This window comes from Trachymyrmex cornetzi, unplaced genomic scaffold, assembly GCF_001594075.2.
Source record: "Trachymyrmex cornetzi isolate Tcor2-1 unplaced genomic scaffold, Tcor1.1 scaffold204, whole genome shotgun sequence".
In the NCBI taxonomy this organism is placed as follows: Eukaryota; Metazoa; Arthropoda; class Insecta; order Hymenoptera; family Formicidae; genus Trachymyrmex; species Trachymyrmex cornetzi.
Window position 1 is genome coordinate 559,248 of NW_017296680.1, and position 16,385 is coordinate 575,632.

At 33.7% G+C, this 16,385-nt stretch overlaps 3 protein-coding genes across 6 annotated transcripts; 2 read left to right on the plus strand and 1 right to left on the minus strand.

Annotated features, from left to right (window-relative positions):
* The first annotated feature begins 1,332 nt into the window (after positions 1–1,332).
* Positions 1,333–4,660, plus strand: Nup50 (nuclear pore complex protein Nup50). Of its 4 annotated transcripts, none has more exons than XM_018505287.1 (5): positions 1,333–1,435; positions 1,986–2,158; positions 2,233–3,263; positions 3,336–3,485; positions 3,669–4,660. In XM_018505287.1, exons 2-5 carry the CDS (start codon positions 2,003–2,005, stop codon positions 3,973–3,975), a joined length of 1,644 nt encoding a protein of 547 aa, XP_018360789.1. In that variant the 5' UTR covers positions 1,333–1,435; positions 1,986–2,002; the 3' UTR covers positions 3,976–4,660. The 4 variants fall into 4 exon arrangements, with proteins under 4 accessions (XP_018360789.1, XP_018360792.1, XP_018360791.1 ...); XM_018505290.1 differs by lacking the exon at positions 1,333–1,435 and adding an exon at positions 1,467–1,481; XM_018505289.1 differs by lacking the exon at positions 1,333–1,435 and adding an exon at positions 1,524–1,560.
* A 1,780-nt stretch (positions 4,661–6,440) lies between these two features.
* On the minus strand, positions 6,441–10,205 carry LOC108759749 (protein lin-9 homolog). The gene is made up of 7 exons (XM_018505347.1): positions 10,097–10,205; positions 8,946–9,276; positions 8,384–8,692; positions 7,789–8,206; positions 7,367–7,713; positions 6,951–7,197; positions 6,441–6,869 (listed from the first exon to the last, which is right to left on the minus strand). The coding sequence occupies exons 1-7, from the start codon at positions 10,167–10,169 to the stop codon at positions 6,678–6,680; spliced, it is 1,917 nt and encodes a 638-aa protein (XP_018360849.1). The 5' UTR covers positions 10,170–10,205; the 3' UTR covers positions 6,441–6,677.
* Positions 10,206–11,366: 1,161 nt separating this feature from the next.
* Positions 11,367–16,378, plus strand: LOC108759714 (QVR superfamily protein rtv). Its single transcript, XM_018505279.1, has 10 exons — positions 11,367–11,554; positions 12,299–12,534; positions 12,833–12,936; positions 13,123–13,281; positions 13,384–13,451; positions 13,535–13,720; positions 13,847–13,980; positions 14,127–14,231; positions 15,775–15,942; positions 16,159–16,378. The coding sequence occupies exons 1-10, from the start codon at positions 11,367–11,369 to the stop codon at positions 16,359–16,361; spliced, it is 1,551 nt and encodes a 516-aa protein (XP_018360781.1). The 3' UTR covers positions 16,362–16,378.
* The last annotated feature ends 7 nt before the right edge of the window (positions 16,379–16,385 follow it).

Below are 16,385 nucleotides of genomic sequence, written 5' to 3' on the forward strand. Positions count from 1 at the left end.
CAATCACAGTCGAATGTGAGAAGAATAATCGACTGTGATTGGTTAATTTCTTACTCTTACTTCTTACTCCGTGTATTGTAGACGACGCCTTAGAGGTCTGTTTTCTGTAACTGAATCAGTGCATGATGTAAGAATATTATTAGAATATATATTCTTACATCATGTACACTTTTGGAACTTGAAGTGAAAGGGTAGGATTTCATTTGTGCATTATTGTCGTAGGGTAGAGAGATCCGAGGACCTCTCTATTTTGTATACATTTGTCGTACCACAAAAACGCACAAATGAAATCCCACCCTTTAGCTGACTTTTCTTACGCAGGACGCTGCGACAGCAATTCGTTGTTATTGGTTAAAAATTTTACATGAGTTGACGCACTTCCGACGCAAAATACATTTTGCCGCATCTCATTGAAGTTCAACCGAATGAACAACGAGCAATAAAGAATTCGAGAATGTCTGCAATATTTGCAAAAAATGTGAAAATTGAGTACGTTTACAATGAGTACATACGATGAGTACATTTTTATTAAGATTTGAAGTGATGGGAATATTCTAAATTCTAAATAATTACCTGAAATAGTAGTTGTTCAAATTGTAACTGCACTAACAGTTGCCATATAATCACGAGTTTTTATCTTTTTAAGTTTTCCATATTAATTTTCGAGCTATGCAAATAAAAGATACGTATTTGAGGTTAAACCTTAATACATATGCTATTGTCGATATTCCTTTTCACTTCAAGTTCCAAAAGTATACACTGATTGAGCCACAGAAAACAGACCTCTAATGCTGGATTCACACTGTATCCGATTTTTGTCGTACGACGCTCTTCAACCAATCGGAAAACAGAATTCCGATGATACGAAGCAAAATCCATCGGAATCCTGTTTTCCGATTGGTTGCAGAGTGTCGTACAACGCACAACGGATGCAGGATGAATCCAGCATTACGCTGTACGCCGTACGTTGGCCAATAGGACTTCACCTTAAATTTTCCTCGGAGATGACGTTTTGGGCTACGTTCCAAAACTTTCTCTCCGAGAAAGATTTTACTTTATATGCTATAGTATATGTTACGTGTACTATATATTCGAGTAAAATTTTGGGTGGCACCCAGTTGGACACGGCTCAATTGGACACGAGCCACTCACAGCGCTTGAGACTACAAAGCTCCTAACCACCGGTCGCTGTGATTGGTGGCGTCCAATCGAGACGTGGTCAATCAGGATCACCCCAAAATTTTCCTCGGAGAGGAAGTTTTGGAACGTAACCTTGGACTGTTCTGCTGGACAAAAAATGGCAGTGAAAACACTGCTTAAGCATAACTACAAACCAACTGCCTCTTGAGTTTGGCTCTCTTTTATTGTCTTTATTTTCGCAGACGAGACGTCGATGTCAAAGTCGCCGCGGCAAACGCAATTTCTTCGATTTCAGGTGAGTGTAATAAAAATCGATATTCATTGTTCATCATCGCAAGATTGTATAGTAACCTTTCATATATTTTTGCGTTTTCTTCAATTTTTTAAAATAGAATTACTCACTCCAGAGCATCTATAGAAGTGATTTCAACTTACGATTCGTGCACGAGAAACTCACCGGAACGATAGCGCTTGAAACATAACCTGATTTGGCAATGTGATTTCGACTGAATCGTTTCGCGTCACATAAATGAACTCTATAAATGTATCCGATTTTTTTTTATCTTATTTTATATTTCGCGGGAAATAAAAATTCATATATTACAGTTTACCACGTAATTTTGAAAAGAAGACTCTTTTCAGTTTGCAAATGAATTTATCATTTTGAACTGTCCAATGTCCAATGCAGTGGAAATTTTAGCTTTTCTTTGTTTCTTATAGCTACATTGGTTGTAGCATTATGCTTGTACAAAATTTCATTTCCAAATATATTAAATGTTTATATTTAGGATAATATATTTATTTTATTGTCACTGATATGATTTCTTCTTTATTTATATATAAAGTACGTCAGATAGCAGAAATGTCAGGTAAGCGAACTGCAACAACAGAATTGAATCACGACAACTGGAATGAAGAGAACGAACCGGAGGATGCAGGAACGTTTGCGCTCGCTTCAAATGATATACTTGAGAAGAGGGTTATAAAAACAGCAAGGCGTCGTTTGCCATCGAAGGACGTAAGTATATGTCCTAACTATTTTTTTACCTGAATTTTCCTGCCTTTATCACTAGTCTATGTTAATTATTTCAGGGGATTCCTACAAAAAGTGCATTTGGGTCGTTCACAGGTTTCAAAACTAATCCAAGTTTATCTCCATTCGGTTTTCTAGCTAATACAAGCACTTCTAGTACGACTACTTCTACTGCATCAGCAACAAGTGTAAATACAAGTAACAAACAAACTGCTAGCAACGGGGCTCCTAAGATTCCCGAAAATGATACAGATAAAAGAGAAGAAGTTGCCAAATTACAAACGTTATCAAGTACAAGTACGAGCAAAAAAAATTTAGTTGAACAAGGAACTGAAAAGACAAGGAGTCATTCGTCAGATTATTATGCAAAATTGAAAGGACTAAATGAAAGCGTCGCTACATGGATAAAGAGCCATGTAGATGCAAATCCATTTTGTATATTAACACCCATATTTAAGGATTATGAGAGATATTTGAAAGAAATTACATCAAAAGAAGAATGTAGCAAGACTCAAATCTCGCATACTTCTTCAGAGCATATAACGCAGGGTGCAAAGAATGATATTAAAGAGATAAGTTCAGAAAAGAAACCAGAAAAGAAACCAGAAAAGAAACCAGAAAAGAAACCAGAAAAGTCACTGTTCGGGAATTCAAATGCGAATGCAAAGTCTACTTTAACCACAGGAACAGAATTAAAACCTGAGAAGTTAATATTTAACATCTCCACGAATCCCAAATCTATATTTAGTAATACAGATCAGAAAACAGAAAATCCCAAATCTGTGTTTGGTAGTACAGATGTAACTTCTGATAAGAATAAATCTGTGTTTGGTAGTACAGATGTAATTCCTGATAAGAACAAATCTATTTTTGGAAGCACAGAGTCGAACGTTGCTAGTAAAAGTGTATTTGGCAATGCAAGTGTGGAAAGTAGTCCCTTCGCAGACAAATCTACCGTTTCAGATAGTGGAAATAAAGACGAGGAGGAGACATCCTCCAACGCGAAGTCTGTGGCCCCTACCTTTCCCACTTTTAGTTTTGGACAGAGTTCTACTACCAGTAACGCGTCTGCTGGATTTAGTTTCGGAAGGTAATTTTTTCATTAACTTATTTACTATATCTTATATTGAACAAAATACAAAAACATTTTTATAATTTACAGTGCAAAGCCATTTTCATTTGCTCCTCAAGCAGTAAAACAAGAGAAAACCGAAGACAAAGCAAGCAATGAAAATAAAGATGAAGAAGATGAAGAACCGCCGAAACAAGAATTCAAACTAGTAATTGAAGAAGGTGCTACTTACGAACAAAGGTAAGTTGTATACATTGTAATTTCTTAACTTAGTACAAATATTATTATCAAAATAAAAACTACACAAAACTTTATAAAGAGTTTATCTTTATATTATAAAGTAACTCTCTTAATATATAAATTATCTCTTATCAAATATATATATATATATATATATATAGTATCAAATATATTTTTTTATAGGTGTAAAGTCTTCGTAAAAAAAGACAATGTTTATACTGATAGAGGCATCGGGATGTTGTATCTGAAACCAACACCGAATGGGAAGACGCAATTGATAGTACGAGCCAATACTGCTTTGGGTAATTTGTTACTCAATACCCTATTGACTCAAAGCATTCCCACGAAGCGCATGAACAAGAATACGATAATGTTGGTCTGCCTACCGATGCCAGATTCTTCACCGCCACCAGTCTCAGTGCTGTTAAGAGTGAAAACTAGTGAAAACGCGGATGAATTACTGGAAGCGTTGAATAAACATAAAAAGTAAAAATTACACGAAATTCGATTTACGTATTTGAATGACGTTTTTTTTTGACGTTATTTTAGAGCTTGAAGAATGAAGCAAACGCTAATCCATGGAATATTTGTTTATCAACGTAATGATTTTGTATTGAACTTTATTCTCATCATTCCATAAAATCTAAATTTTGCGATTGCCTAGGAACTTAACATGATCATGAAAAGCATGTATGATGTAAGAATACAAGGTGTTTCACTTTCGAGATACGCAATAGATGATCAGTCAAAAAATTAGCCCAAAATGTTATAAACCAATATAGAGATGATATTTTATTTATCCGTTTTTGTCGTACGACAAAGACTGCAGGACAGAGCGCGAGCAGTAACCTCCCGGAGAATATTCTCGTCAACAGAAATACCTCTCGAAAAATCTGCCATTCGGAATCTGCATTAAAACTAGATCCCATATGCTCGTGGCAATTGAATCAACGGGCGCATCACAAGCATATGAGAGAGTAACACAGGTCAGAGCTCTAACGTAAAAAGAAGAAAAAGAAGATAAGGGTTCTCGGATCTCTTTATCCTATAGCCAATCGGAAGGCTTGAAAATTTTGTTTTACGACAAAACGCAAATGTAATCCCACCCTTAAACCGATATTAGAAATTTATTACCAATCAGAAATTTGCACCAAAATTACATTCGATTACCATCATGCGCAATAAATTATCTTCTATTCTTACGTCATGAAGAATAAGCGAAGAAAATTTTTTTAGATATCAATGATAAATTTTTTCCAATTGTTATTTACAGATATTGTGTAAAAAGGTAAGCCTTTATATAAGAATGCAAAAATGGAATAGTTTCTAAAAAAAATGTCTAAGTTTACACGTATGACATTATTGGAATGAGTGTTGCAATTGTAATCAATAATGTAACAATAATAATTGGAAATATATGTACAGTATGTATAGTAGAAATATAATAGTGTATATTATGAACGAGGCAATTTGTGCTTGTAATAGCTGCTGAAATGTTCTATATGGTTAATTACAAAGTAATTGTACTACAGAAGTTAATTACAAGTGTAAAAGTATTATAGATTATATGGATTGCCTGATATCTTACAAAACAAACTTCATAACTTATTTATACTAATAATGCATAAAATAAGTCAAAATTTGACGTTCTACAAACATCACGTTTTAAAGAGAATTTACGTATTGTGAAATAGGTTACATTTAATAATCAGTGAATGTTCAGGGTAAGAAATATTCATTTTATAAATTATTAATCTTTTACTCTGTTATTTTGTTTATACATTTGTTATATTTACTTAATTATACGAAATTATTCTATTTCAAAAATTAGTCATTTTACTCAAAAGTATATTTTCTTTGGGTTGATTACACGTGATTCGAATCATGAACAATTATACATAAATATACAAATATCTGTATTAAAGAACGTATTATTCAGTGATTCAAATTTTTTAACGATTTACGTTCGTGAAAAGACTATCAATATAAATGGTTTTTAGATATAAATTGATTAAAAAACATTTTTTATTCGTGACAATAAATTTCGTTATAATTAGTTGAAACTTAAATTACACTTGCACTGCAAAGAGCCTCTCTTGTAACAAATTATATAGTTATCTATATGAATCGACTGTATACATATATATATATATATATACAAGCCAGAATTTTTTTAAATTTCAATGAATATAATTTACTATTTGCACATATACTATCGCAATTGACAGTAAATTGTCTTTTATATTTATGCCTAATCGAATAATACATTCAGGGACTCAGACTGAATTTACATTATAATTTAAAACTTCAGGATGATTATGATCAGTCAATGGCTACGCACGCAGCTTTCGGTTCCGGGGTCGATTCCAGTTTTTTTTAGTGATAACGGTGACTGTTACAGGTATACAATTACCAAAATCGAGAAAGATCGGAATCTAAATGGACCAACCCAAGTAACACAGCAGCGCTTGCAAAGCGCTAAAACAGCAATTATATGCACTTTATTTAACGCTTTGTTAACGCTTTGTAAGCACTGTGTGCTACTTGGGAATAACCGTTATGGTAAAAGAATTGGAACCAAAAGTTAGATTTAGCTTTAGACCGAAATTTTCCGGTCCGAGTTTTTGCATATAGAACATAAAATTCTGAAAAATTAATATTTTTAGATATTTAATATGTTCAATAACATTATCCAACAGTACACAAATGTTCCTCTAAGTGGCCTAGTTTACAATGTGCACTTGATATGGATACTAACTAGTAATTTTTTTTATTCAATTATCTTCAACAATGTAAAAATATACATGATATGTGTATTTAAATAATCATTTTGAGAGATACATGATTGATCAATTTAATACATCATTCCTTAAATACATAGCTGAAATAAAATAATTTAATAGAAAATTACTAGTTAGTACACGTATCAAATGCACGATGTAAACTAGGCCAGTATCTCATGAATGTGTCGTTAAAGAAACTGAAGAACTGATATATTCTGTATATACAAAATAGCTTAAATCTTATATATATATTGTGTAGACATGCACTTTACATGGCAATACATTATTCATGTAATCTATACAAGATGAGAAAATACAAGGTTAGAGTTTCTTGCTTTCTAAAAATATCGTGATACGTGATCGTCTGTTATACTGTACACTTGGTGAGAATATACGAGTTGTTCCATTTTCAAACTCTCTGCGCCATAAACGGCGTAAGAGGGCCCATCTGTCCTAGGCCTACTTGAATGTGCTGCATGTGAATTTCAACGCAGTTTTGAAACACTTGCTGATTCTGTGGACTGAGTTTCGATCTTATCTGCTCTATGGTACCTTGTAATACTTTGAGCTCGTATGCGTTTCGATCAGAATCTGATAAGCTCTGCGATAAAGGAAATAATGTTTTTAGTATCAGATAAGCGAGGGATAAAATAAATTCAATAAAAATATCCATTTATCTTACTTTCACTTGTAACATCAACGCAGTCAAATCGGTTACCAATTGATTCATTTTTCCTGGTTCTTTATCGCTCATTACGTTATTTTTAGCGACCATATCTGCCGCTTCTTGTTTGCATTTCTCTCGGAGATGTGACGGTGCCAACATTGCTGCCACACTAGGTTCGGGCGCCATTTCCTGACACAGTTCTTGTATCTCGTTTAAAAAGTCTTGGAGAGCTCCATTCATTCTCTCCAATTCGACAATAATTCTGAAAACAACAGAAAAGTATATTAAAAGTATGATATATATATATATATATATATATATATATAAAATTTTTAATGTCCCTTAAATATATTTTATATTATATATTACAAATATATAAAATATATATATATTTAATTAACACAATTCTTTATGTATTTAACTAATCGTACCCTGCATATTTTTTTTCAAAATCGGGAGGAAGCGATTCACCTAAGGAACGTCTCTTCTCAGCTTCTCCGTTCATTTCTTTCAATTTCTTGACTTTATTCTTCTTGGTTGTTAATATCTTATTCACTTTGACCATAAGTTCAAGTAACTTGAGTGGAAAGCCATTCACTGTACCACCGGTATTCGTCTTTTTCGGAATGGAGACAGATGCGTTCGATATTAAAGGGTCATTAGTCAATCGCGGAGATAATTTCATCATGTATGGTGATGAAGGTGCATATTGCAAAGGCCGTGGTCTGAACTTCTGAGAGAATGATGTCAAGCTGATTGTCTCCGGTGATTCATTCGACTAGTTGAAACAAATCATATATTAATATATAAATGTAAACGTAGACATTTTCCTCAGAGAGAATAAGAGACTTACCAAAACTTCGTAATCAGGGACACTATGCGTCCCAAGTCCAGCTCTCTCAAATGTAATTCTGTAAGTGTTATTACTGGTATCAACAGCATCAATGCTTCCAGTGAATAAACCATCTTGTGGTTTCCTTAATCTTGCTGTCACTTTCGTACCGATTACTAATTGCAATGGTATTTCAGGTGGCAGATCCTTGAAACTGCTTATATCTGCCGTCTTCCTCTGCTGTAACATTCGTATTTTCTGCCTCTTCCTCTCTAGTTCACGTCTCTCCTCCTCGAAGAACGACTGCGAACATCTTCGCGGCTTGCCCATCATCCTTCTAATCTTGCACCATTCCACGCGCGTGAGTTTACGACTTTTCAATTGCGGAAACGATTCTTTCAAGCATATCATGAAATCATTATCGCCCTCAAATAACACCCTGCAAAAAGAAACATTATATGGAATATTAGGAAAACCAATTTTTATCTCTGATATCATTATAAAAATCTATATTTTTTTGTATTATTTCATTAGTATTATTAACAAAATAATAATAAAAAATATAGATAAATATATAGACAAAATATAAATACAGTAATTATATTTTTATACATACTTATCTATATTGCTGTAAAACCACTCGTAACAGACCCATTTATGCGCCTTTGGTAGCTTTAATAAGTTTCTTAATCTCATGCCAATTTTTTGTCCTATTTTACGATCCGGCGATGTAAGTTGTGACAGTTTATCAGGCTCCTTCTCTTGCTTGATTGGAGTCATTACAGGAGTTGTTGGTTGCGATTGCGAAGATGAACTTGTACTTTTTGGTGTGGTCGACATCTTCGTCTGCCTCTTCACTGGCGACGGTCGCATCATCTTTTTGGGGGATTGTTTTGTGTCTATAGCCGAAGGATCCTTCTTGATTCTGTAAACATCATTATTATATATCAATGAATTGAAAAAAAAATCGTTTAATTCAGGACTGTCACAAAATTGAAAATAAGGGAAATAGGGATATTGAAAACAGTCAAGGAAATCAAGAAAAAGTCAGGGAATTTTGCAGTTTCTTGGAAAGTTAAAATTCTTGGCTTTAAAAAAGTTTAACGCTGCAATTATCGTTTTTCTACCTGTCTGATTAATCATAATTTTTATTTTTAATTACAAGAAGAATAATTCACCTGTGGTGTGGATGATTGATCAAGATGTCATCATAGAACAACTTGTTCTTTTTTCTAATTCTTGCTGGCATCCCTCTACGATTTAGTACCTGTACTGGTTGTGTAGGTGGATTGGGTTTGGAAGGTGGCTGAGTGCCTACCCTTTGCAGACCTAAAGCTGCAGGTCCTAGCTCCGGTATTGGTTCTGACTCCTCTGTATCCATTTGATCCGAGTGGTTCAAATTATGCTGCTCATCCATATCCATCGTATCATCTTCAATCTCAGTCTTGATTTCATCAATGGATGGATATCCACCATTTTTTATGGACAGTAATGCTTCCACAGATTCACCTGAACAAATTTGTTCAAAATCACTACATGCACATGCGATATTAAATGGAGAAATAATTTTTTCTGATATAAAATCCATGTCACACGTAGCACAATGATACATAAATAAAATTATTAAGAATTGTTCCAATAATTACATATTACCAGTAAAGATCGGCAATATTATATCTAAGAGTCATACAAATTAATATCACGCCGAAGAACAAAATTGAGAAATTTAAAAAAAACGCATATACTTAAGAGAGCTGAGACTGCATAACAATAATCGATGTATTCGCGACAAAATATAAAAGCGAGAATCCAATTACGGGCGACGAGAAAACGCATACAACCATTCCCTCGGTCCGAGGGTAAAATTTCGAGAGCGTCGAATTGGCGGTACGACAAATTCGCGAGGGAATATCGACCGTGCTCTATCAACACAGCAGGGACGACATAACCAAACTCAGGAGGGGATGATTGATAAACAGTCCGCGCGGGCGGTCGGACTCGCGGTGGCTGTCGCCGCAGGTCGACGCTGCGGATCGGCGTGACATGCAGGCACTACGCCGTCGGGCTCGTCCACGGGGTAACGCCGAACACGGAATTCACAGCGGAATCCCGCTTGAATCGTGTGTTGGCGATTTTTGAAATTTTAAACCCGATCCGCACCCAATCGCCGTTCGAACGGCGATTGCGGGCGGCACGGGAGTGCTGGTAGCGGCGCGGTCCGTCGAACCGTTAAATCGGGAACGCGGATTCCGCGGGCGTTGATCGCCGTGGCCGCCCGCGGACGCCCGTCCCGTTAATTTCCCCGAAAATAAACGCAAAGTTTACTCACTTTCAATCACGTCCGCCATGTTGACAATCAGTGATGCATCATGGGTACGTACTTCCGATTCTATCGGGTTCATCGGTCCGCCATCTCGTGTAGCCGGACCTGGTTGGCGATTGGCTCCGTCCCGGAAGTCGCACGACGCCTCGGCGTACGCGGGGTCGGTAAGGTACGCAAAAATCCGCGATTGCGATGAATTGCGGTGAATTGAGTGAACTGAGTGAATTCTCGATCTCCAGAATGTTCTGCGTGGCGATTAGTCGAGCAACAATGCGCTGCTTTTCCTCTTGAGATGTTAATACGCCCGTGAAGGATTCATTTCTCGAATCAATAAATATAATTATATATACAAGCCTTTTTGGTACGTATAATTAAGCGGCAGACACTTTAGCGGCGAAAATAAGTTAACTTCTTCGTTTTTTAATACGATTTTTATTAAGCTCGCGCGAGGAGCTCTAGTTAAAAATTTGAATCTCATGGTTACTCTTTTTCTTTGTTTTAAAGTGTCACTTAATAGCGTATTCGATTTATGCCCAATTTCTTCACCTCTAGATAACTTTACTCAAGAGATATCTCCCAGAATACAATGGAGAGATATCTCCTGGATAAGGTTATCCGCAACTTATCTGGAAGTGAAAAAATTGGGCATTATTGACTCAACCCGACTCCGAGTCAACGGTTTGTTCTTTTTCGCTGCATTTCTTGCGCAGTTTAGCTCTTCTTTTGCAGTTAAACAGAACAGACCATTGACTTGGAGTCGGGTCGGGTCGCTTCTATTAATAAACATTTGAATGTATAAATAATTCCGTTCTTTGTAGCTGCATTATAAGATGCAATTTCAATTAAAATGAAGAATGTGTATAATTGAACTTTTGAAAAGAAAAGGAGAAAAAAGAGAAAATAAGTGCAAAATTTAAAAAGTTCAGCTACAAAATTAGTTCGCACCCATTTTCTCTTTTTGTTTTTTTTTTTCAATGTCCAATTATGTACATATATACTTTATTTTAATTGAAATTGCGTTGTAGCTACAAAGAACGGAATTATTTATACATTAAAATGTTCATTATTAAAAATAATTTTGCAAGTTACACCTTCTGCACTTACTACGAAATAGGTGTATAATTAGTCAGTGGAGAGAGAAGAAAAAGAGATGAAAAGTGCAGCTGCATGCATGGGCATGCGCAGTTTCTTCGCCGTTTACTTCAAGTACTACGCTTTAATAGGCGACGCTTCTTCGTTTGTACTTTAATTTTCTTGAATTTTTCAAAACGGTGCTATGTACGTCATTTGGATCATTATTGCGTCTTTAACAAGTAGAAACTGCGTGGCTAATGATGGTACGCTTGTAAACGTTAACAAGTACTGCAGAGATAAAGACAGATTGATTACGTCTGAGGAGAATGACGAATATTTGCTCATCGCTGCTGAGAATAATACGAATATTATGCTAGCGTGTCGCTTTTGGTAAGAATTATTCGGATACACAATTAGAATAAATAAAATAATGCGTTTGTAAATCCACAAAAAAGCAATACTTTTTTTGTTTATTACTTAAATTAACCTTCCGTCTACTATTTGGATTTTTGGCACAAGCGAAATTTCGCTTTCTCAAAAATTTCTTCTAAAATCTTCGAAATAAAGGAAGGTGGAATCCCATTTCTCTTATTGCTAATATTGCTATATATTTTTAAACAAATTCCGTTTTTCTTCATTTTACTTAAATTTCAATTTTTATTAAATATAGGTTTTATTTAAGCTAAAAAACTATTTGGTGATGTTGACAAGTAACTCTGAATTTTTTCGTATTCTTTGAAAGCCTAGAACAAAAAATTTGAGCAGAACAAAGAAAATCCAGATTGCAGACGAAGAAAGTAAAAATATGATTGCAGGAGGATTAAACAAGTTTAAGAGTAATTTTGATCAAATTCTCATTTAATTGGTGATCAAATAATATGTATAGGAAGAAAAATTAAATTAGTAATAATCGTATAGTTATAAAATTTTGCTTTAAGCACTTCTGTCAATTGAATTTATTGTCTATTAAATTAATGAAGTTTAGTTAAAGTCACCTAATTTAAATTAAAGTTTTCTTTAATTAACTTAGTTAATTATTATGCTACATTTTTGGGACATAAGAAATATGTTTTCCTAAGGAATAAATTTCTTGATAAATTATTGGGAATATTGGGATCTAAATTTTCGCAGAAGCAATGACCATGAGGAACCTCAACCAAAAATTTGGTATTATCAAGATCATTATCGAGAAAACCCTGAAAAGGAGGTTGAGTTGGAAATGGATAATAACATTTCGTACAGTAGAATCTATACAACGCCAGATCTTTCTCTAGTCATGAAAAGTTTCACAGTCATTGACGTCGGCATTTATCGATGCCATGGCAAAGAAGGACAAGAGGAAGAAAAAAAATATAATTATAGGATCGAACGTAAAATAACATGGCAGTTGATATAATATTTGATTTTGTTGTAATATTACACTATGTTGAAAACATATTTCAACACTTAGCTTTACTTTTAATGACAAATTCTTAGTACAATTTTTTTACTAATTATGGTATTTGCCTTATTACAATTAAATTCGAGCTTTTAAAATGTTAACTTCAATTATTCCGCATTTATTATAATTTTCTTGATGTTTATTGTATATCCATATATTTCATCAATATTTATATTAATATTTATCAGTTCTGAATATTAAAATTAATATTTAATTTTGTTGGATAGTACTTCTCAAGGATATTGGTGGAGAGTTTTTAGAAAAGGGAAACATAACGGAATGGGGAAAGTATCAAGAAATATATTTATGGCCTGTCAATATAAAATTTGCAGTGAGTTAACGAGCTTTTAATCAATTATAAGAGAGATTACAAAATATACATTATGTCCTTTTATTTAAATATTGAATGGACGGAGAATTATTTTATTAGTAATTTTTTTAGGAATCATAACGCGTCATGACAAGATTAACTATTTTTTAAGTTAACGTGATTTCAAAGAAAGGAATTTTCCGGCAGGTCTCGAAAATGACTGACTTAGCGGAAATTCGTGAAGAAGGAGTAATCCTTCAGGTAATATCCGAATGGGGTCCCTGGAGTCCATGCGAACAGTGTATAAATAATCGCGGTATTAAAACCAGCAGGGGCTACTGTAGATTAAAGCGTAATATAAATTCGGTGAGTGCTATGTGTATTTTAATCTTTACATAATCAAACATTAACGATTTTATAGCCTTTTATCACCATTTTATTAATTATTTTATTAATATCTATTTTTAGACGATGTTAGAGAAAAATGATTCAGTCATTATATATTTCTTCCGAGAATCTCCGATGCTACCTTGCAAGTAAATGTCTATAATTTCAAATTTCTAACAGCGATTCTTTATATGGTAACATAATGAATTTAAAAAACGCTGTACATTCTCAGATCTGTCCTGCTTCAAAGTGAATTTCCCAGTATCAGTCGCATCGTACGATATTTACCAGAATTTATTTTAACAGAACCTTGCAAGAAGTGTCCACGCGTAAAAAAAAGGAAAAAAGGCGAAAAGTTTCGCTATGCCAAACGATATGTTCTCGCCGAAGGCGCGCATCTCGCCGTAACTTGTCCGGAGTAATTTGCCAAAAGATTTCTTGAGCGTATCTTTTTTATTAAATCCAATCAATCCTTTCGCGAATAATGAATATTTTATGTAATTAAACACAAAAATTGGAAACAGACGATTTATTTTAAACATAGATCGACTATAGAGACGCAAGTAATTTGGAAAAAGGACGCACTCACTTTGAAAAAGGGAACGGCTCAGTCATTTCGTCAAAAAGATAGAGAAGCCCGAGTGATGGTAGATACTTTCTCAACGCTTTATTTAACAGGTAACTTAACAGTACACATATATATTGACCTTTTAAATTTTACACAAACAATTAAAAATATATTCGTTTATTTATTCAAACGTATGACAAGAATTTAATAATTTCTATGTGTAAAAATTTTTTAATTACATATGTTTTCTCGATAGACGTGTCCCAAGAAGAACAAGGTAATTATACCTGCTATGTAGATAATATTAATATGATGCGCATGAAGATTATCGTTATATCTAAAACTCGGCTTTTGACGCAAGGTTAGTTAGAACTTGTACAATGAAAATACATATAATAAAACACATAAAATATAGTAACAAAAATAAAAATTTGATTATTAAATTATAGTTAATTGTGAAATGATTAGTATACATCATAAGTATGTCAATTTTTTTTATAAATGTATAAATTTATTCGTTTGTTGTTTTTTATAGCTTTCTTTCGGCATTTGGGCTATTTGGGATTCATAATTTTCTTGACTTCAATCTGCTATTGTGGGGGTATAATAGTAGTCTGTCGGCAAAGAAACAAATTTCAGCCCTTACCGCAAGATGATCCTTCGGAAGAGGAAGTTGAGTGATATCGTGATCAAAATGTAAATTATTTTGACACTATAAATTGATAATAAAATAATTACATATTATATGTTAGGTAAGATTTTTATCTTATTGTTAGATTATTAGTCTTTTTTCTTGTAAACCCGGGAAAAAATAATTTATATATAATTATATTTAATTATACAAAATTAAATAAAATTATATATAGTTATAAATCTTTACGTGTTTACTAAAACTAAAAATTTTTCCAAGAGAATATTTAATGATTTAAGTTTGCTTGTTGATTGAGACACCATTAATTGCATGTTTTTGTCATGAGCATGCATACTTTTAATATTAATGTGGATAAATCTGTTGACGTCTAAATTGTACGACTAGTTATCGGTCGAGAACGCTTCGTGAGACCTCGTGGCTATCTCTTTCGCGTTCCTTCGATCCGATCTTCTTCGGCACACAGTGACCTTAAAATTGAGTGAAAGGGGGAACTGGTAGAGACAGCTACAAGGCATACATATCTGTCTCCAGACAGTTAAGTTTAGTTCCAAAATGGCTGTGTTCTATCGTAGCTCCTGGCTCATTGTCTACAGTGTTTGTTAACAAACTAGTAGGCTCCAACTACAAAAAGACTGAATCCAGATTAAAAGTGAAATAGGATGAAACTTCAAACAAGCATCCAAGCGATTATCCTGACTTTCTGTATAATCGCGCTTCAGGAATGTGTCGGTGAGTTTCTATCGCAAGTCAAAGAACTTTCTCAATTATTTTATCTGCATTTATCTTAAAATTTTTTATCATACTAAATATCTTTTTAAAAAGTGACAACGTTTGATAATAGACGAGTAACTAATGATTAATAAATCAAGTCAGGTAAACATATTTTATGAAATTTCTTTTTATGAAATTTTTTCAAATTTAAATTACACATAAGGAAAAATTCGAAATTTTACAAGGTTTAATTAATACCTCATCTTTGGCAAAAATTTTTGTTTTGTTAATAAGAGATCTGAAGTACAGTATTTTATATGAATATTTATTTCTATATCTTATAAATAAAATAAATTTTCTGATTTAAATACAGATTAATTGTTATTAAATTACAAATCATATTGTACAAATAATTTTGCTTTATTCAATGCTAAATCATAAGAAAATTCTGCATATCATTATCGTTCGATGTCTATGCGGCACGAGTGAAATGACGCGGTAGCAGGTAAAAGTGACAGTTCCATTCGTCGCGTTATTGCAGGCATTCTTCGGAGATGCGTAAGCTGCAGATCGAGAGGAGACTTAGGCTCGTGCAAAGATCCTTTCACTATGAATTCCACACAAATCGCGCTCGAAAAAGGCATCGACGCGGTGCCGTGTGTTTCCGGATGGTGCGGAAAAATCATCGAGAGCCAAAATTTAAACAACGGTAAATTATTCTTCTTTCAAAAAAAGTTTTATTTAGCAACACAATTTAGTTCTATAATAAAAATACATATTTCGCATAAAGTTTATTTAATATTATATTTATATTACACATTATTAATGAAATTATTCATTAAATAGTAGGACTTAAAATTGATACAGTTAGTTTAATTCTTTTGTAAAAAATTCTAAAAAATACTAATAAATTTATATGTCACAGAATACGGTATTGCCACGCAGAGATTATGCTTCCAGCGAGGTCCTGATGACAACGAAGAGAGATGCGCTTATACCGTGTGGAATTACAAAAAAGTGTACATGTGCCTGTGTTATGGAGATCTTTGTAACGGAATGATGAAAACGACCATCGCTAGTAGTTTTTTAATAACATTATCTGTATGTTTAACACGGTGGCTTATTTGAGGATGTATATGATACTTCGTCTGG